This window comes from Lutjanus erythropterus, chromosome 4 (assembly GCF_056507025.1).
Source record: "Lutjanus erythropterus isolate fLutEry1 chromosome 4, fLutEry1.hap2, whole genome shotgun sequence".
Taxonomy (NCBI): domain Eukaryota; kingdom Metazoa; phylum Chordata; class Actinopteri; order Lutjaniformes; family Lutjanidae; genus Lutjanus; species Lutjanus erythropterus.
The window spans coordinates 47,737,102-47,759,447 of record NC_139320.1 but is presented as its reverse complement, the minus strand read 5'-3'; the positions used below and the strand labels follow the sequence as shown (position 1 = coordinate 47,759,447).

General features: G+C 41.2%; 1 protein-coding gene across 2 annotated transcripts in view; it reads left to right on the top strand.

The window, feature by feature from the left end:
• The window catches only part of slc43a2a (solute carrier family 43 member 2a), a 36,100-nt gene that overhangs the window by 6,000 nt on the left and 7,754 nt on the right, over window positions 1–22,346 (top strand). For both annotated transcript variants that reach the window (XM_084718174.1, XM_084718175.1), the window contains exons 3-6: window positions 9,545–9,746; window positions 9,866–9,921; window positions 10,195–10,271; window positions 22,182–22,274. In XM_084718174.1, the coding sequence (XP_084574300.1) occupies window positions 9,545–9,746; window positions 9,866–9,921; window positions 10,195–10,271; window positions 22,182–22,274 (428 nt within the window). The remainder of the gene's footprint in view (window positions 1–9,544; window positions 9,747–9,865; window positions 9,922–10,194; window positions 10,272–22,181; window positions 22,275–22,346) is intronic.

The window sequence follows — 22,346 nt, the reverse complement described above, 5'->3', positions numbered from 1 at the left end:
CTTCATCAGTTGGGTTTTCAGTTGTCTCTGGCAGCAGGTTGATGATGTGTGAATGAAAGCATTCATCCCTCCGTTCTCCACACTGATGATTACACAGGCTGTTTTCTGACTTTGTCTCTTTGATCCTCTGATTGTGTCTCTGTCTGTGTGTTTCTCTCTTCATTTCCTACAAAGGATCAGTGATGAAAGCCTCGCCGGGTTAATTTGTGCATATTACCAAGGCTTTTAATGGTTTTATCCCTTTCACTCTATCACATGACCCTATCTGAGGGTACTGTCATCGCCACTGTATTACCTGCCTGTAGGTAGTTCTCATCTGTCAGTCTGTCAGTGGATACAGTGAGTGTAATCTACCTTGAATGAAAGCTGATGATCCATTGATCAGCCTGTTTACCTGATTGGATTAGGTATCTATTGTCATTTTGCTCTGTTTACTGGTATTAACATGCATCCTCCAGTGTGGACAGCTCTAAGTACAGATGTTAATGCACCCAAGATACGCTGAGATCCGATTGCTCAGACCACAGTCAGAGGTGGTCTGGACTGGCACATTTTTTAGCAGTGTGTCCTGGGCTACATTGAAGGATCGAATACACAACTGACTAGTTCACTTTAATGTAAATTACGTGTTTGGGATCTCTTACCTCCCAAGATAAGCAGCGGACGTTTGTTGACGCATCATCTAATTCAGTTGATTCTGCCACTGACCCAGCAAACACAATAATCTCACACTCCCTTAAAAATAAATGAAGATTAAACTGCTGAGGTTAATTCTTAATCATTTGTGTCTTTTTGTATATTCAGCATTAAATGCAATACATTAAGTTGTTTCCTTCTGTGTAAAAACAGTGTAACTTTTTCACACTTTTCAACTTCAACCATTTACACTAAATTTTTGAAAAAGGACATTTCACTGATGGTGAACATGTCAGATTTTACAAATATAGTAAACTGTAACCAACCTAGACTACTACGAGTCCCCAGACTCCTTTGTGAGTTGTTGTCTTAGGAGAAACTTTATAAAATGCTGTCTTCATTAAATTCTTAAATATTTGTTCCTTCTTGGAAATTCGGCAGACCTTAAGTTATTTCTTCCTCTGTGTTAAAAATATTGTGCAAATGCACGTAGCTGCGTGTTTGTTTGCATAAAGACCGGGTGAGTGAGATCACAAGTGGTTGCTTGAGGCGCGTCTGGAGACACACTGAAATGCAAGGTGTGAATTGACTGTCCACTTAGGATCGGATGACCCAAAACATACGTTAATGTCTGGTGTAAACAAGACCGGCTTCTTGTCACAGCTCTCTGACCTTCTAAGCGATGTTAAATCAGCACTTCTGGTGTTTACTTGTAGGGCTGAGAAGATGGAAATCAGGTCAAGAAGGTGCAACATTTGCTGTTTTTGTGCACGTATGTCTATCCTCCTTGTTAAACATATGCAAACATGTAGCACTGTCCTATTTCTCGTGTGCAAAGGAGCTGTTTGCATTTATTATTAGGGTTAAATGACAACAGAGAACGTTTGATATTGGCGATAACTTGACCAAACAAGGAGCTCTACCACACTACTATTATTATGAAGCCTTTTTAGTCTGAATTTAAGATGTCAGATGGGAGGAAAGAGATACCCACACGCCTCATATGAACAATGAATCACTTATTGGTAGCTGCAATCAAGCCTCTATTCTACACTCGTAGAGAAGAGATCTCATTAGTGATAGAGAGCCACGTCCACAGTCCTTGTCACACTGAATGGGTATCTTCCAGAGTCAGTCCAGAGGGAAGCAGAGGGAGTTTTACACTAAAAAGACTTACATTTTGAATGATTTCCACTTGATTTGTGTAACTAAGTCCCAGACTTGGACTGCTAACGGCTCGTGTTACCTTCAAGTGAACTGAAATGCATTTTTGCACAAAACAAGGACTATAGATTTTGTCTCTCCTCTCATCCTCTAGATTAACAGGAGGAAGGGATCTCTCTTTGACTAGTACTGACAAGAGGAGCAAGTACAGCAACTAAATTCTGTTTCAGTGTAGTTGTGGGACAGACCATATAAAACATGAGCCAGTCCTTTAATTAAGGTCCTCTTTTTCCAGAGTTTTTGCACCTTAAACTTTTTAAATTTACTTTGAAACTTGAGCGACCCTTCTGAAATTGTTCCTTCATTTATTCTGTTCACAGTCTGCTGAAGAAGATTTAACAGTGTGACCGTTAAAAAAACAAAATGGGGCATGATGCAGGTCATGCACAATGCACGCTGCTATTTTTATGATGGTTATTGAGCATCGTTTGCCCCCTACCTTTAATTCATTGTTGCATTAGGGTGCTCTGTATGGGGTCTAATAAGAGCACGACAAAAGGGAAGACAATAGGTGAAAGATTAATCTGTTGTCTGTAATTAAGCATGACAGTAAGAACTAAGCAACTGGACTTACATGTCAGGAATATACAGCTGGGAGGCTAGTAAGGGTTTGCTTCTCTGCTCCTAAGCAAAGATTTTGAAACTCTTCTGGAGGAACTTTCTTCAAGATATTTTGCATTTTGATGCTGCTAGTGGAGAGTTCTGTCTAAAACATCATTTTAGTATAAATATGAGCATGAAAACCTCTGCATTCGTTATGTTTCTCCACTCGACTGGACCCTCACTTCAGAAGGCTAACGAGACACTGAGTCAGAGATGAGAGCGAGGCTGAGCTGCACAGGAAACACAGCACTGTCCCAGACTGTGTTGGGGAATTTCACCAAGTGGCATCACGTCACCCACTGCAGCTGTACATCTGATGATGTACAATGAGAGCCACAGCAGATAAGGTCCATCCATTATCCACGTTCCAGTCCAATCCAAATGTATTCACTGGATAGAGCACATTTAAAAACAACAGATGACCAAGTTTAGGGGCTACAACTGCAAAGGTGAAAACTCCTCTTTGCTTCAGTCTAGATGATGATGACAACAAGAAGCAACTGATCAGCTGATCTGAGTGACCTTGATGGGACGTTCATAAAACAAACAAACAAACAAAATCTAACAATCAATCCTGAAACATACTGGGAGTCAGTGAGGAGAGGCCAGCACGCTTTTTCTACCTGTTAAAAGACAAGCTTTAGCATTCTGGACCAACTGCAGACGTTAAAGGGACGCCTTGCGATCACCAGCTTGCTGTGCACTACAGTAGTCAGGTCTGGTTATTGTAAAAGCATCTACAACCCAGAAAACCCTGGAAAAACCCAGATTTTACCACTGAGTTTATCAGCTTGTCCATATCACACCCTGGTTTTTAACAGTACGCTTTATATATGGTTCCAGGGTCCATATGTGGGTCATCAAATGCAACACCTGGTTCACATATAAGAACTTCAGTTTTGCTCTCATTAATGTTTAAAACCATCCAAACTTTGATGTCCTTAATACAGTCCAGCTGTGGTTTTAAAGGGTGCACATCTTTCTAGTTCAAAGGCAGGTAAATCTGAGCATCGTCTGCGTAACAGTAGAATTAGACGCCATATCTTCCAAGAACGGACGCTCAGGGAAACAATCAGGGTTCTATTTTTGGGTCAGTCCTCTCTTCTCTTTATATATTTTCCTTTTAGTTTGAGAAGGAGGTGTTTTGGAGACATTATATCATGTCACAATATGGATTGTTTATTCCACACAGTTTCTGCTTATGCAAGATTAGATAAGATAAGCTTTACTGATGACATCTTACAGCACAGCAAGGATTTAAAGTATAAAAATAAAAAATAAAAATAGAATTAAATATAAAAGAATAAATAGGATATGTTGTAAACATTTTAAAGCTCTGTTCTAAAGAGCGTGTTCTTTGTGGTGTCAGTGAAACTGTTGTTGTTCTTCAGCACATCCTGCTCTCCCACTGCTAGGTTGTGGTCTGGTGGTGTGAAGTGCGTGTTTGCGCCTCGTGTGTGTCACATGGTGGAAAGACAAAGATGTACATTCCTACGCCTAACTCATCAACCGCCCTCACCTCCCTTTGTCTCGCTTTTTTTATCTCAGCACCCGGCCTGTCAGCGCATCTCTCACACTGGGCTTCTTGATTGTATCTCAAAGATAAAATGTGCGTTTTTAATTCTGTTTGCTCCGTCACTAGGAAGCTTGTTTGCGGTCAGTGTGCGCCGCAGAATGTACTCACTGCGGTGGAGGGTTTGAATAGCTGAAGTGTTCATTTGTTTGTCTTCTTGTCTTGTTAACTGCTCTGTTTTTATCCACTTGTGTGTTTCTGTTAGACACGACCTTCTAACCATCACTTGACCCCACCACCTTTACACTATAATGACTTCATCCTCATATAAGCAGCTTCAGCTTCTATCGGCTAATTGTTTGTTGATCTGACCACTGTTGTGAGGATGAGGTTTGTGTACTGTAGGATCTGTGTGTTAATCCTCTGTGATTACTCCTCTGTCAGTGTGTTGTGCCAATATGCTGATAATCAGCAGAGGTGGAAAGTAACAAAGTGCAAATACTTTGCTACTATACATGAGTTAATTTTCAGGTATCTGTACTTCACTTGATTATTTATTGTTCTGGCAACTTTTTACTTTTACTCCCTATATTTTAACACAAAGATCTGTACTTACTCCTTACATTTTCAAAACAGACTTGTTACTTTAGTTTTAAAGCATTTGAAGCTAAGTATTGATCATTTTTATGTTGGATTATTGTGCGCTGTCTTGCCAACATAAAGACTGATTTCAACCAAAATGGATGGAACAATAACACGTAGAAAAGACGATTCCTATCAGTGCACTTCATGCACGACAGACGTAACCAGACAAAAAGATGCGAGAACACAAAAATGAATGTTTAAGAGGTAACAAGGGTTAAAAAATGTAACAAGACATAAAAGATGCAACAAGACAAAAAAAACATGTAACAACACATGAAAGACCTAACTTGATTAAAGAAGTTGAATCAGTACATCTAATTTTAGTATCTGTACTTCCACTTGAGTGAAGAACGTGTGTACTTTTGATGCCTCTGATAATCAGGCTGAGTTGTGTATCTGGGTGTTATTAACAGGTGGATAAAGGGACAACTTTGAAGCCAAGGAAACAAAGCTGTTAGTCCATCCTAGTAATCATTAAACCAAATGACTCTGTAGGAGGTTAGTCTGTTTGACATCAGCTGTATGTATAGGAGACTATAGAAACAGATGGGAGCAGCATCAAAAAGCAGACAGGAATTTGGTGAAACACACACACAAAATGGTGTTGACATAACAGAGAAACAGGCTTTGTAGGATAGCAGGTACACAGTGAACACATGGTGTGATTCATCAGGAAGAACTTTTCACAGAAGATCAAGTCAGCCTTTATACCCTTGAGTGCATTTGCCCCTGTGTGTGTGCATGTGTGTGTGTGGTCAGGGCTCTTCCCTTATTGACTCAAGTTTGCTGCGGCCATTTGATTAGTCAGCAGTCGAGGCCGCTGTGGGACCGATGCTGCTGTCTTCTGTTAGTCCAACAGTCAGCACTTACGGTTCCAATACACCTCAAACACACCAGTCTGAGAGCGCAGAGCACATAATCTCCATATTGACCGAAAGGTTTGATCACAAAGGTCTTTTGATTGCCGATACTGAAGCCCATATTTGATTTGATCCTTTGATCCAGACTGAACTATGTGGACAGCTGTTAGATTGGGATGAAGTTTTGTACAGACGTTCATGGTCCCTGGAGGATGAACCCTCATAACTTTGGTGATCCTCTGATTTTACTTTTACCATCACCAGCAGGTCAAATGTATCCTCATCCAGTGCAATATATCCACATCTGCTAGCTGGCACAAAATGCTGTTCAGACATTCATGGTTCCCAGAGGATGAACATTTATGATGTGAAATATCTCTACAACTGTTAGATGGATTGCAACAACAATGAAAACATTCATGTTCTCCTCAAGCTCAACTTTCATAACTTTTTCCTCCTAACTTTGCATTAACTTTTCATGTAGAGCCTTTATCAGGCCATTTCAGTTTTTTATAGTGATAATTACCAAATGTTAGCAACAACACACATTCTACATGATAAATATCAGCATGTTAGCATTGACACTGTCCGAATTTTGAGATGTGAATGTTAGCATTTAGCCCAAAGCATAGCTGTACTTAAATATAGCGTTACAGAGCTGCTAGCATGGACTGGCGGAAAAAAAATTCCAATAGGTTGGACAACAAAATCAAAACTTTCACAGACAACCAAGATAATTATCATCAGAATAAGAACCAGCTTTCACCTCCGGGGCTAAAAAATTAAGATCACACAGAAATTTTAGAAACTGCAGTTCCTCGAATGGCCACTTGAGGCTGGCCCCAAAGGTGAGTCAATCCCCATAGACTCCCATATTAAAATGCCAAACTTAACAGCAGAAATAAACATGTTTACAAGCCTGGTACAAGCTGTAAACATGTCTCTATAGCTAATTTCCCCATTAATGACAACTGTGCTGAAGCTGAATTTTTATATGACTTAAATGCTATGGGTAAATCATATTAAGACTTAAAGTTATGAACATTTAAGGGAAAATTAGAGGTAGGTTTTGTCACAGACTGTTAGCCACTATGTAGCCACTTTATTCAGCTTTATTTCAGCTCCACCCATGCTCCACCTCTTTTCAAATTTTTGAATAAGCTGGAAGCTAGCCGGGTCAGGCATAGACAAGATGGCGACGGCTGGAGCCACCACACTGTGAGCTTCACAATGGCTCCTCAGAAACCTGTGGGTGGACGTCACGGAGGCTCTGTCCACCATTTATTATACAATCTATAGTGTACACGTACAAGGAATTTGACTTGTGTTGACAGTTGCGAACATTTCCAGAAGAGATAGTGATAAAGTGAAAGCAGACCTAGAATACAGCTAAAAACAAGGACAGCAAAACTGGACAAAGATGGGTAAAAAAGTATGTGTGAAAAACAGCAATGATTAACATCATACAGTATAAATACAGTATATATTAGTACAATACATATACTGATCATGATAGTATATGTATGTTATCTTGCTGACTGTTGACATAGACGTCTGTGGGAAGTTTCCTCTTCAGAATGAAGGTCGATCTCTGAACTTGGAAGCAACGGTTGACAAACTAAAAAAAGTTCAGTTTAAAAGCTGGCCTGGAGCTTTTGATTCTGTCACATGATCTCCTGTGGAGTTTGTCCAGTTCTCATGGATCTCCAGTTAATAAATTATTACAATGACAACCAAACAAACAAGTTTGCTGAGGAAGATCTTGTGTCACTATCAAAAGCTCCAGGACATCTTCTAAAAGGAAAGCTCGTTCTGGCTATTATTATCCTATTGATTCAATCTATAATTAGGGCTTACTTGAATGGAATGTGTTATAATAGATGTGTATTACTTCAATAAAAGCCTATAGATCATTACAGGTCTGCATCCTCATGTTAAATCTAAGCGGTCCTTTCTGCAGCTGCTTGTTTTTCTTTATGTAGCAGCTGTAGACCATTAAAATAACATGTTCATTAAGGCACGTTACCTTTCACCTACTTAAATCCTCACAGTTCACGGGCCAATATTCTGCACTAGGAAGCATTTGATATGACATAATGGCTTCCTGTTGTTTCTCCAAATTCTCCTCCTCCTCCTTGACCAGCATCAACACCTTCTCCCTCCCTCCCTCTTTCCCTCTGTCCTTTTACCTTAAGCGGACTCAACAGAGGCAGAAATCAACACCACACACCCCTTTAAGAACATAACGGGAAAGCAGATTTCCAGTTCTGTTGTTTATAAGAGCAGCTGAGTCTTTAGCTGCTGTTGACAACTTGCCCCGGGACTGAAATGAAGAAAACACTCTGATGACTAAGTTCTTTATCCCCCTCTTCCCTCCTCCAGACATTAAACATGTGGTATCTGCTCAGTCTGTCTCCATTGTTTCCAAAGGTGAGGGAGGAGTTGTTTTCATCCCTGTCTGTCTGTCCATCTGTTGATACCAGCGGAGATTCACCAGAGGCAACAGACAGACAGAAATAGAGTCCACATGAACTCAGTGGACTGTGTTTACCAGTGATTCAGCGGCAGGCAGGCCGAGCCAGTATCTGTCTGTGTGAATCTGTTACAGAGTTCCCCTCCACCACCTTGCACGGGTGCAGCTGTGACTATTTCAGGCGCCTGTTTACCCTGTATTGTGTTGTTTTCCCTCCAGTTTGTTTACTTGACCTTTAATGAGTCTCCTGGCTTTTCGATCAGCAGCTCAACTCTCAGAGGGGGTGGGGTGGGGTGGGGGTAAAGGTAGAAGCTCAGACCTCAAAGAGCAACATTAGAAATGAACTCTCTTGAAATACCATGAGGGCAGTTATTTTAGATCGCACCGAAACCTTTAGAGTGACTGGACTGCTCAGCAGGTTCTGTTCTTGTTTTTAGAGCAGAGGAAATGATGACGTCTGTGCAGCATAACAGACTTAATTTAAAGCTCCAATATGTCAAATTTTTCATGTAGAAACTCAAAACTGGGCCTTGATATAAGTGCGCAATACCTTTTAAAGGACCAGTGTGTAGGATTTATCTGGTGGTTGCAGATTGCAAATACCTCGTCCAAATCTTTCCTTTCAAGCATGTAGGGCAGTGTTTCCCAACCCTGGTCCTCAAGGACCACTGTCCTGCTCCAAAACACACCTGATTCAAATGATCAGCTCATCATCTCAACAACCTGATCATTTGAATCAGGTGTGTTGGAGCAGGGAAACATCTAAAACATGCAGGACAGGGGATCCTGAGGACCAGGGTTGGGCACCACTGATGTAGGGCAACCTACACAAAAATGTGAAAGGTTGTATCTAGAGCCAGTGTTTGGTTTGTCCGTTCTGGGCTACTGTAGAAGCATGACGGTTCAACGTGGCTGTCATGTAGATATAAACAGCTCATTCTAAGGTAAAAAAAAAACACAATGATTTTTATTTTCAGGTGATTACACACTAAACAAAATGTAGTTATTATATAATATTTCAACCTTATTCCTTAGAAAAAGTTATTTAATATAATTAATAATATATAATATATATTTAATTTATAAGTTATGCAGAAAAAAGTATTATCATATATATTATATTTTGTACATGGATAAGCTTGTGGCTGTGGTGTGCTAAAGCTAATTAGCACTAAGTGGGGGATTGTCATTAGTTTAGCAGGTGTGTGGTCATAAACCAAAGTATTGAGCAAATTATAACATCTACTTGATGATGCTGATACATGGAAAATTAAGGGAACAGCAAAGTTATTAGGATTAAGACCATGAATGTCTGTCCAAAAAGTCCAAACATTGTTGAGCATTTCACATGTAAGTAGTGTGGTAAAAGTGTTATAGCAGTAAAGTACAAGTACCTCAGAGCTGTGCACAAGTGCAGTTATTTTCCATCTGTGGGTATAAAGCCTCACAGGCTGGACAGGTTGGTTAACTTAAGTATGTTACGTGTAGATAACGTGTTTATAACCAGAGGGTGAATCTTTAAGATAAGAAATCCACTTAAAAACTGATCAAAGTTATCGACTCCGCTCTCTCGTTTTTCTCACCACCCAGCCAACAGCTCCGACCTCAATCTCACCAACTCATCTCAGACTGAGGAGTACCTGACGATGAATGGCTGGCCCATCTGCAAGGACCAGGACGAGATGCTGAACCTGGCCTTCACCGTGGGCTCCTTCCTGCTGTCTGCTATTACCCTGCCCATGGGCATCGTCATGGACAAATACGGTCCACGGAAGCTGAGACTTCTGGGCAGGTAGGGCTTGAGAAGAAAATCGAAATCCATTTCCCACTTGATATTATATTAAAGTGGAGAGTTCTGCTCTGTTTGGTTTATTTATAGCCTTTTTCATATCCATTTCTCTGTGTTCCCAGTGCCTGCTTTGCTTTCTCCTGCCTCCTCATCGCCTACGGTGCCAGTGATCCCAACAGTAAGTACCCCACCTCATGGCATCTTACGTACTATATCACTTTAACAGCATCATATGTTCACTCAGGGGCCACACTGCCTCACACACTGCTCTCAGTCATGTTTTGTGGGTGAGCCATATTGTACAGCAGCATATTTACACACAGGCACACACATACAGTGTATTGATGCAGCGGTGACACTTTAATCAATCAGATGGGATGTGTGGGAGTTGCCTTGTGTCAGCAGATTAACCACATCTGTCCGTGTGACTAATCTGCTGTTTCTCCTGCAGATTTGTCCATCCTGATCTTCTTTGCTTTGGCACTGAATGGGTTTGGAGGCATGTGCATGACCTTCACTTCTCTGACGGTGAGTAGAAACGCTTCACTAAGATTATTATACTTTGCTTTTTTGTTTCACTGGTCAAATGATGCAAGCTACGCCTCTTGAATTTTGTTTTTGGTGTGGTAGAAAAGTCTTGGAAACGGCATCTGAACCATCAAGAGACACTAAAGTCTCAAAGGCTCTCCAAGTGAAATTTCTGACCAAACTCATTAATTTCAAAGGAAGTGCAATGATCAATGGATTTTGCCCATGGAGGGAAAGTAAATCTGCAGTTTGTGCCATTCAGTGATAGAAAACCATCTTGACAGTGCTGATATTTAAAAGGGAAAGGTTAGCTGAGACATTCAAAACAGAGTGCTGCAGGGATGATTTTTGTAGGCCAAACTGGAAGTTAGCATCGTCCTGGTTACCTTGACAAAAAGCCAGTGGGATTTTTCCATTGCAGTCACCAGAGGTAAAAATCTACCATTAGGCTAGAAACAACCTACACCGCAGTTGCATGTCTTCATGCTGTTCTCAAGTGCCTCATGTTTGGTGTGATGACATTTAATGTCATAACTGCTACACAAAACATTTTCATTTCCTTGACCCGTTTCTTTTATTGCCTTGTTGGTCAGTTGCCAGCTTCCTAACTGTGGTAAGCTAACTGGGAGCAAGCCAGCTAGCTTGGAAACAAGAAAACAACATCAACAACAACGTTTATTGCCAGGCTATTGGCAGCATGACACCACTAGCTAACATGTTAGCAGTTTGCTGGAGAGTTGCTCCTTAACAAGACCTGCAGCTGGTTATTATAAGTCATTAAGCTTTTTCACACAGATTTCTTGGTACTACTTTCTCTCATGACTTGGCACTAAAACACAGTTTATTTATCAGATGGCAAGTCAAAAAAGAGAAGAAGGTAAAAGGCCTTGTTTCAAATTAAAAGCCCTCTAGTGTTTGCTACTGTACACATGAGGCTTTGACCTAGTTTTGTTGTTTATCACTGAAAGCTGAAGTGCTAAAAATGAAGTAATATAATATTAATTCATGGCCTTTTTGTCCCTAATGGTTTTCCATCATATTTTAATACATGTCCAGTGTAAATTTGTGGAACTGGAAGCAGGCAACGCTGCATGACAGCAAGCCAGTTTTTAATAAAATGTCAATATCAGCAAACCAGAATATTGTAGCTAAATCTGGTACAAGGGGAAATGAAATGACGAAGAACAGCTAGGGAGGAAGAGATGTAGAGATTTCACAAAAAAACATTTGTGGGAAATAAGAAGAGAAAGGAAAAGAAAGAGAGGCTGGAGAGTGGATTAGAGCATTGTGAAGCGATCGCATCAGACACTGATGGAGAGAGGACAAAAAGAGGGTCAGTGGATAGAGAGAGATGGACAGAAAGACAGATGCAACACTTGAAAAAAATGGACGAGGAGACGGTGAAAAGTATGAGCAGCCGTGTGTGGACGACAGAGGAGGGAGGGATGGAGTGGATGAGGGAAGCCAGTGGTCAGGATGATCTCATCAGTCAGAGAAAGTGCTGCATCACAGGAGGGGCCACGTGAGAGAGAGACATAGGGAGAGAGTGGTTAAAAGAGAACGAGTCTGCATTAGTAATCTATTATTCACTCCTGCTCTGCTGCTCTGGCTGGGAGCCAAAAAAAGACCTCTCCTCATTTATATTTCATCCACGCAAGAACACATGGATCTGTGTGTGTGTGTGTGTGTGTGTGTGTGTGTGTGTGTGTGTGTGTGTGTGTGTGTTGTCGTCAGTGCACGTCTACAGATGTGCAATTGTTCTGAGAGAATAATAGAGTGTGTTGAAGGTGAGAGTTCATTTTTGGGGTTCAACTGATCAGATAACAAACTGCATCATGACGGTCACATCAGAGGTGGAGTGTTCCATTTTGTTTGTTAATGCATGATGGAGGTTTCTTCGCGACAGCCCGAGCAGTCTGTTGCTTTGTAACAAAACACAAAACACAGCAAGAGCAGAGACAGGCTGTCGCTGAGGAGACAAACAGGAAGCAGCGACAGGGGAACTGAGCGTGTCTCTCCACCCATGCTTTGCTGTTTCCTATTCAGGCGGCCTACTGGGACCCTGACTGACACACAGACACACACGCACACACGCACACACACACAGAAGTTGCTCAGCTGGTTTCATCCCACTGCAACCCCCCCCCGACCCCCCCCCCCCCCCCCCTGGCTTTAGTCTCGGCCCAGTTGTTTTTGTCTTCTCCTGTTTCAGCTGCTCAACCTCAGCAAGGTCGGACTTGCACACAACTGTCAAAACTGTCTCACGTAGATGCAAGAGTACTGTATGTTACTGTATGTTAGATCTCTGTATGTGTGTGTCCGTGTGTGTGTTGTTTTAGCTGTGGAGGGTCTCTAACCCACAGTGGGCTGAGTTACTGCTCCCTGCAGGCTGCGACAAATGTTTCCTTTATACTCCTGCCACGGTGTGTGTGTGTGTGTGTATGTGTGTGTGTGTGTGTGTGTGTGTGTGTGTGTGTGTGTGTGTGTGTGTGTGTGTGTGTGTGTGTTTGTTTCAAGGAATCTGCAGGTCTTGGAAAGTCTTAAGAAGTACTGAATTAATTTCCTCAAAAGTAAATGTTAGAAATTAGGGCACAGGCAAAAACTTACTAGATATTTGGGGTCAATGACAATCCTGATATTAGGGAAGCTAGAAAACATAAAGCTAGAAAACATAAAGCTAGAAAACATAAAGCTAGAAAACATAAAGCTAGAAAACATAAAGCTAGAAAACAAAACCAATCTGTCCCCCATACTGATGAATCTGCATTACTTTCTATTACAAAATAAGTTATATGCCTTAACCGATGTAGATTGATATAGCTGTGCTGAGCCAATATCAGCCCAATAATGTCAGTTGGCTGATATATCAGTTTGGATCTTAAATGTTAACAGCTGTTTTTGTATGTGATTGTAGGCGGAAGCTGAAAATAATGTGATAATTTTCCATCAAAACTTAAGCCGATGTGATTATGACACTGATATGAAATTACGTTCTATATTAAAAATGTCCTGAACGTCTTAAAGGAGAAATCTGTAATGTATTTACTGTAATAAATCATAAAATTACATCAGAGATCAAGGAAACATGTTAAGTTGAACTCTTCTGTGGCAAGAATGGCTACAGCCATCGGCTGAAATAAATATTTTTGTTTGCCTGTTCGAGTTCAAATTAATGCTGAATGTTTGCCGAATGAGTTAAGTATCTGTTTATGAGTCATAACAAATCATTAATAATCTTTTAGAAGGAGTAGATGCTTACAATAGTTAAATTAGGCAATTTGTTAATACAGTCTGGCAGACATACTCCTGCAGCCTTCAGGAGCGTTGAGGGAGTGTATATTAAATAGGAGTTCAGTTGACACGGTATTCCTCCAGCTTGCTATGTGGACTGCAGCAGCCATTTTTGCAGGTAGAATTGCAACATATTGCTTCTTTAAATTTAACTTGATTAAACCTGCAGAAACCCTGATGTGTGTCACTGTGTGAGAAAGAGAGATCAGGATAGATTAAGTGCCTGTTATTTCTAAAGGGATACAAAGCTCTGACACAGCATCTTGGTCATTATGAGCCCATAAAAGTCCTCAGGTCAGGGTGACACACCCAGATCAAGCAGTGTGTGTGCATTTTAATCATTTGGGAGCAGAACCATAGAGACTTCTTTCATCATTTCCTTTCTGTCTTTGTCTCTGCTCCTTTCCTGCTAGCTCAGATCAGTTCAAAGTGGTCTGTTTGGCTCCTTCCCTGCTTTTCTCTGTTATTTTTTTTCTTTATCTTGACTTCCTCATTTTCTCCTGTGGATGCACACTCAGCACTGAGTGTCCTGGAGGAGGAAAACAGGGAGTGAAGCTGAGGCTGGTTTATCCCCCCTCTCTGCTCTTCATTCTTCATCCCTCCCTGTGCTTGTAAACAGCTTCATGTTACTCAGAATCTCTCCCCTTTTTTCCTGAAATGTTCCCAGCGCTACATACACACATATACATGTATACATCCACACCCACAGGCGGATGTGAAGCTCCTCCTCTAGTTCTCCGTCTTGCTCGTGGCACGTGTCGCAGCCCCCTCTGTTTCCTGGGTTTGGTCTCCCAGTCTGAAGCTCTGCTCGCTGCCCTAATCTACTTTCTGTCTGATGCTTCATAATGTTTTCCTCTGTTCCCAATCCCTTGTATTTCTGTGTCACCATCTGGGAGCACTCGTACAGGCTCGCTGATCATCTGACTGATTCCCTGCGTCAAACACTGATGTGCTTTTTATTTGAGAAATCTAAATGTTCTGCACATTTTCTCCCCTAATGACTGAAACGTCTGCAGGAGAAACAAGGGGGGATTTCTTGTTTAGGTGGAAGGGGAGGGGATGGGAGCCAAAAGGCTGTGAGATTAATCTGTGGGCTATTTTTTACCAGGCTGGAGATGGCAGAATGGTATGGAGGAAGTACAGTATATGCTCTGTTTACTGCACGTGACCACATGAAATGGAGGGATGGGAGATATGGGGGAAAAAAAAAGATGAATGAATGCCAGAGGTCAAGAGTTCCTCAGTAATTTGAGATCTGAGCCGGCCAGACAGAGTGGCAGTCGCTGATATCACACTCATGTGGATGTGGCTTTGTGTAGTGGTGTGAATTTCTTTTCCAGGTGGGTGCTAGATGGAGGTTTTGGGGATTTCTGTGCAGCTGGAATGACTGTAAATGCCCCTCCCAGACAGAGAGGGGTTTTAACAGGCATCTCCACCCCTTCAAAGCTTATTTCTATTGAAGAAAATCATAAAAGTCAACTGGTTTCAATCCAAAATATATGAAGCTCGGCCTTAAAAAATATTGCACTCGATGGCAGGTCAATGGAGGCATGCAGTCTGGTGTTTGTCAGCTGCTGTTTGCTAATCTTTCTGCCCACTTGGCTGCTCTTTATGATGGATGGAGTGCTATCCCGTGCGTCAGGACAAGACCGGTCAGAGCTGGTTCTCAATGGTCCGGCAGCAGCTGAAGTTTCCACTTGCTGCAGCAAACCCTCTTCCTCCTTTCGTTTCTCTGTTCTTTCCTCTCGAGCGGCTCTACCCAGTTTCCTCTTTTTTCCCCACCGCCTCCCGCCTGACTTCAGGCTCAGCATGTTTTCTCACTGTCACCTCAGTTTCTGCCTTCACATCTAGTTTCGACACTTAGCACACACTCTTATCCAGAGTGACTCACAAAATGTGTGCAAGAGTTCAGGATAGCCAAAAAGTTTGCCGTAAATAGGGAAACTTTTAATTTAGCAACAGGGTTGGGTCAGAATTTTTTGAAATGTGGCCAGTTAATGAATACAAATTAGATGGCAACTTTTGCAATTAGCAACATAATCAATTGGATTTGAACAAAACGTGATCTAATCTGAATAATTTGGATTACTTTGTACAACTTAAAAATCAAACATGGAAAATGTTACACCATATACTTAAAGCTACTACAAGAAGTTTTTAGCTGGTCATGAACCGGTCTCAGTTTATTACTGATGCCGCTATATGACCTACATAAACAAACAAGATCATTAGCGAGATCATTGGCTCTTTCTACACAGTTGTTCTTAATGCCTGCCACTGGGTCAGATTCAACAAAATATTAAAGGTCCTCATATTAGCATTAAAAAAAATGGACAGCCTCAAAAATTCTACAAATATTCTTTTTTTCTTCAAATCTCAAAACTTTTTCAGTGCAAACAAAAAGCATTTTTTCATGAGGTTCTTATTCCTCAATCAGGTCTGCCACAAAGTGGAACACTTTTAGTAAATGCAATATTTACATTTACATATTATTACACGCAGAACATGTATCCAACAAAGAGATAAGAGTTAACGTTAGACATAGACAGACCCAGACTGTAGCGAAGGTATCGGTCTGGCCTATAATAATATACTCATTATGTATAAGTGGGTCACCTGGTGTGCAGTAGTGTACACAGCATTCATCTCTTTTGTCTGCACTGATAACATTCATCACTCTGAGTCACAGGTTTCAACAGGCCCATACGAAGAAAACGTGCTGCTATCAGTTGTTGAACAGGTATAATGTTTTCTGTATGTTATGTTAGCATTTGCTAATTAGGAGATTGGATCAAGTGAGTTCAGTGAGTTTAACTTCCTTCACTGTTCTCTGTGAGGCCCGTTCAAGAGCTGCTCTTTTATTGGCAAATCCAGGGTCATTTAAAAGCACCTACTTTGTTCCAGGACAAGTTGACAGTGGCTCAAGAACTCTTTTTAAATGTCCCTAAATTAGCCAAACTTCTTGTTTGCTTCATCAACATCAGTTCTCAAACTTTTATACTAAATAAATTAGGGGAAAAAAACATAACATGCCATTATGAATCCAAATGTATTGTATTCAGTATAAAATTTCCTGACCACGTGTTTTGGAGATTTTGCTGTCACACGGTCGTCTTCCACATCTCTTTTTCGATCAATTTTGTGTCACTACATCCTTGGCAAAGTTTGGTGGCTAAAGGTGACAAAACACATTTGAATTTGCCTGAAGATGTGTCATGATTGGCACTGTGATATTCAAATGTAACTAGTTACATTTATATATTTTGAAATTATATATTTTGATTTGATGTTTTTTTTCATGTGAATTCTTGAGCACATTTAGATGTAAAAATAACCCATAATCCTAATCAAAATGCCATGCTGAGTCTTGACAAACAGTGGTGCTCATATTAAATAGGCTATGGAGTTACCTGATGATGAACGCCTACATCATAAAAAAATTAAAAAAAAAAAAAATCTGCAGCTGCACCTGCCTCTCACCGAACTCTGCCACCGAACCCTGATCTCTTATCTCCAGGTGACTGCTCTGAAGCTGGAATAGACCTTTAGTGGTTGTCCAAACACTGAGCCCATCTGTGTGTGTACCCTGCAGACACTATCTGCATGGATACACTGTGAGCACAGTGCTAACAAAAGAGCTATTCAGGGAAGAAGCAACAACAGAGTGGATGGTGGGTGAGGGCGTTATTATTTTAAAGAGGTGTCCCCACACAGGACTGCTTTGTCTTGCTCTTTTCCTTCATGACTTCCCCTGGAGGTAAACGTACTGATTCTTATATTTGTAATGCAATCAAGATTAAGAGATAAGCAGAAGTATTAATGAGATTAGTGAAACTTGTGTTAAATGAGGTAGAAAAGGGTAAGTGAGGGAACGAGGTGAAATTTCCAGAACACTGTGAATGCCTTTGATAAGGAGCTGTGTAATCATGGACTGTACCTTGATAGCGAACAAACACAGCCAAAAGCTACATTCCTTTGATGATGAGAAAATTACCACAGACCACTGCTCTCTGAGGGAAAATCTAACCTTACAGAGATTACACTTGATTTCAGAAACCGTTGGATAGATTGCCATGACATTTGGTGCAGACATTCATTTTCGTCCCCACAGGATGAATCCTAATGACTCTGATGATACCCTGACATTTCCTCTTTTGCCACCAGACATGAGACATTTTTTTTAGCGAAAGGTTTCAACAACACTTGGATTAGTTGCCATGTTCACCAGTTTTACATATGTGCTTTCCCAGGGTCCCATGTTCCCCCAGCTTTATATAGCATGTTGGGTTAGGGTTAATGGTTAGCATAGAACATGAGACATGGGGCATAAGACCAAGGGTCATATAGTCCCAGAGTCCCATATTTCCAAGGTTCCAAAGTCCTATGTTGCCAAGGTCCCATGTTCCTAAGGTTCTATGTTTCCAAGGCCCCAGAATCATATGTTTCCAAGGCCCAGTGTTCCTAGGGTCCTATGTTCCCAAGGCCCCATGTTCTCAGGGTCCTATGTTCCTAAGGCACTGTGTTTCCAGAGCCTGATGTTCTTAAGCTCCAGTCTTCCCAGGGTCCTTGGTTCCTAAGGCCCTGTTTTTCCAGGGTCTTATGTTCCCAAGGCCCCATATTCCCAGGGTCCTTTGTTCCTAAGAGTCTGTATTGCCAGGATTCTAGGTTCCCAAGACCCACTGTTGCCAGCACCCTATGTTCCCAAGGTCCCATGTTCCCAGGATCTTATGTTCCTTAAAGTCCCAGGATCCTATGCTCTCATGGTGCTATGTTCCCCAGCCCTACATAGCACCTAATCAGTTATGGCTAGTAGTTAGCATAGAACATAGGACCCTGGGAGCATCAATACGTAGTACTAATTAGCAAATATTAGCATTGTTACACACTAAACTAAGATGGTTAACATCATAATACAGTGTACCTTCTAAACATCAGCCTGTTGTGCTTGCTGATATTAGCATTTAGCTCAAAGCAATGCTGTGCTTAAGTACAATTTTATAAAGTTGTACACTCTGTTTTGTGGGATTCATGAGCAAAAGAGAGATTCCTGCCCAGAACATGATGAAATATTTTTGTTATGTACTGGCAGGGATTCATATGCCCAAAACATTATTTATAGGATAAAATGTGCATTTATAACATTTCTGACACAATTCAGGAGGGTAACATGCGTCATGTTCATGATCTTGTGACAGTGTACAGTTACTGTGTAGTCCGTTGCTTTTTGTGTCTTTTAGCGCCTGAAGGCACAGCACGCTCTTTGTCCTCAGGTGTTTAACAGTCACAAAGTCACTTGTCTGCTTGACTGATGTGTTATTGACTTATGCTACAAAAACACTGTTATCTGCTTCTCGTCCAGCCTGACAGCTGCTCCGCTCCTCCCATCAAGACACTCGCTTTACCTCTATCCTCACGCTGCTGAGCCCATTAATTCTTACTTCTCCTTTCATGATGAGCAGACAAACCGGTTTGTGTCGTGTTTTTTGGAAACGGTGGTCTCAGCAGCTGACTGTGACTCAGACCTAGTAACCCAGAGAAGCTCCCGTGTGACGTAATTGCTTCATCAGGCCAAACGCTCAGCATCACAAGGACGATGTCTGGTTTGGGCATGCTGCTGCACACACAGATGGTTTGAGTTTTTTTGTTCTGGCACGCACTGTTCGCTCACGTGACTTTGTTGTTTTCTCCCACTCACCCGTGCGCTTGCAGAAACGATCGCCAGTGGCAACAGTGCCGTTTCCAAATGAACCTGTTCCCAGAGTGAATAAATAAGCCTGGGTGTATTGGTGGGAGAGACACGGAGGAGGTGAATGACAGAGAGGTTAGGGACTGACTCATCCACAGTGCAGCAGCCTTGTTCCTCTGTATCTGCACTGAATATCTAGAGTCTAAATGGGAAATTGTTCATTGAACTAGTCACAAAGAAACTGGATGAAAATTGTTGGGGTGGTGAGCTGGATCGAACCTAATGTTTTACTCCCACCCTCTTCACTTTCAGATTCTTGACGTAGAAAAGAATTGCAACACCCTCCCCACAACATGTCAAAATAATTTGACCAAGTGGCAGAGATGGGTAGTAACTAAGTACAAATAACAACATAACAAGACAAAAGAGGGAGACTTGACTGTGGAAAAAAGGTGAGGTTCTGTTAGCTTTGTGCAGAAACAGCTCGTAGAAGTGTCCTTCCAAGATCTTTTTAACTTTTATACATTCAGTACATTTCAGAGTGTTTTTCACTTTTACTTTACTTCAGTACTTCTACTTTAAGTCCTTTTACAAGTATCTGTACTTGAGTACAGTGGTTACACTGGTACATTTTATCTAGCACAAAGTAATAATTTTTGTATAGTCCCTTGTCCACAGCTTAACCAGTCCAGGAGTCTGACTATGAATAGAGCTCTTGCAAAAGACTGGGCATAAAAATGAATCATGATCACAGGCTGGAAGATCAGGAAGTGATGGAGCAACGCTGGGGAAATCTGAACCTGTTGACTCTGCATAGCTAGCAAGGCCTCGATTCGTCACGACCACATCAAATCTGCTGAGCTACACACAGGCTGAGCTGGTCATTTGTGTCTCGTCTCCTGTCTTCTACACCAACTGGGCCAAAGGTCACCCATCTGACCCCCGGTGTTGTCAGTCAGTCAGCCTCCTCCTGTAAAGTGTCATAAGTGAATTCTTCCAGTTGAACGCTGCTACGGAGACACAGGAGTGGAGGAATTCAGGGCTCTTGTTTTTTTGGATGTCATGGCAGCAGGGCCGTAGTGATTTTGGTAGCTCACCTTTGGTCCAATTAATGTGGGGAGTGACGTCTGTGTGGGGTGAGAGGGTTCAAGCAGCTGCCTAACAAGCTGCACCCCTGTGGTGAACACAGCGGCTGGATGGACGGGTAGACGGACACATGAGGACAATGGGAGAGGGAGTGGAGAGGAAGTGCATGTTTACTATTAAAACCCACAATAATGTTACTTTCTAATTTTAACTCCCTGCACCCACGTCATTCACTGCTATTGACACGGACTGAGTTACAGATTAGAGATTGGTTCTAATCAGAGTTCAGCAAAACTAGGTTTAAAGTGAGTAAATCCAGGCTCAAAATTAAGCATAACTCTGTTGCACAATTAGAAACCAATCTTCTTTTAGTAAATCCAGGTTTATTGATGCAAACCAAAATGAAATAAAGTTTAATCTGTCTAGAGATGCTAAAATCAGCCAACAGCAAAACAGCAACAGCAAAAAAAGAAAAAAGAAAAAAACTGGCAGACTACTTTCATGGGTCAGCTGGAGTGAAAGAGAGACACATCATAAAAATCAATTAGGTTGCGTCTGTCCCTTCACTTTCTTCAAGGAACTTGATTATTTTGCTCAGTTCACCTCAAAAGGCAGTCATTTTAAAGGTTACACTTTGGTGCAACAGAATTTGATTTAATCTTGGTTTAGAGCAAAAACTGAACTAAGGTTTGAAGAGAGGTTTAAATGAAATCTTCCCTTACTGCTAAGAAAGTTGCCAAGTTTAGTGCAACATCATTTAAAAGGTTTTAGAAAGCTTTTAATCAGGTCTAAAATTTAATCCTTGTTGATAGAACCCAGCCTTGTGGTTTGATTTCCTCTTTTTCATATTAACTGACAGAGGTGATAAGTAAACCACATGTTGCACCCACATACTTTCGATGTCTTGAAGAAAGCTGTTTACAGTTTGAAGCTGCCTAGTTAAGTACAGTGTGTGCTCTTGTCTTGAGATGAGGGTTGAGTGTCATTATGCAAGACATTTCTGTCTCTGCTCCACTTTGGATGCTGAAACAAAAACCGTGCAGGAAACACTCCACTGCAGACAGCACAGCGTGTACTTCAGGCGTGTTTATCAAGACCATCAGTAGTCAGTAATGTGGAGCAGTCGGGTGAAGGCATAGGTCCTCGTTGTTCCATCACTGAAGCACTGATGTCATACTCTTCAGAAAGCCTCTTTCTCTTCTTCCACAGAGACGCTGGAGACCAGTCTGTGCTTTTGCCTGTTGTGTTTGCAAGTGGATAATTGATTTTTCCCCTCTAAGCCCCAGGCTACCAGTGTTTCACAGTGATGTTAATCATATTTAAATGTCATAGTGACGTCAACATACAGATCGTTTGCTTTGTTTTCAATGAATCTTTCGACATCACATATACACAAGTCTGTGTACACTGTAAGCAATTCAGTCACTTTACTTAAAATTTTATAGTAAACAGCATGCACACAAAACTTTTAATGGCACTGTGAATAAGTTTGAGCTGCTTCAACACAAAAAATAGAAGCTAATTGAATAACTTTTATATGCATGATCTTATCTAATGTTATATAACATTAGACATATTTATACTCCTATTTTTAGTTCATTGAACTACAAAAATACATGTAAATAGCACAATTTATGTGTTGTTAATTGGTCTTGAACTAACTAGGCTATATTGGTAGTGGTGGTCTCATGTATAATGGGCAGGGGAGAAAATAATAAAGTCCACCACTGTCTATTTTTGTAAAAGTCTAAACTAAAAAATGTCATGGATGAATTATGGTGATATGAATTTGCTGTGTATTATATTCAAATTACTAACCGAGTCTGGTTTCTCTGCCCTCTCCATAGCTCCCCAACATGTTTGGAGACCTGAGGTCGACCTTCATCGCTCTGATGATTGGCTCTTATGCCTCCTCTGCTGTCACTTTCCCCGGCATCAAGGTAACATTCGACTGCCAGTTACAACTCTTGATTTATCTAAAAATAATTTTGAATTTATCTTCATCTATCACA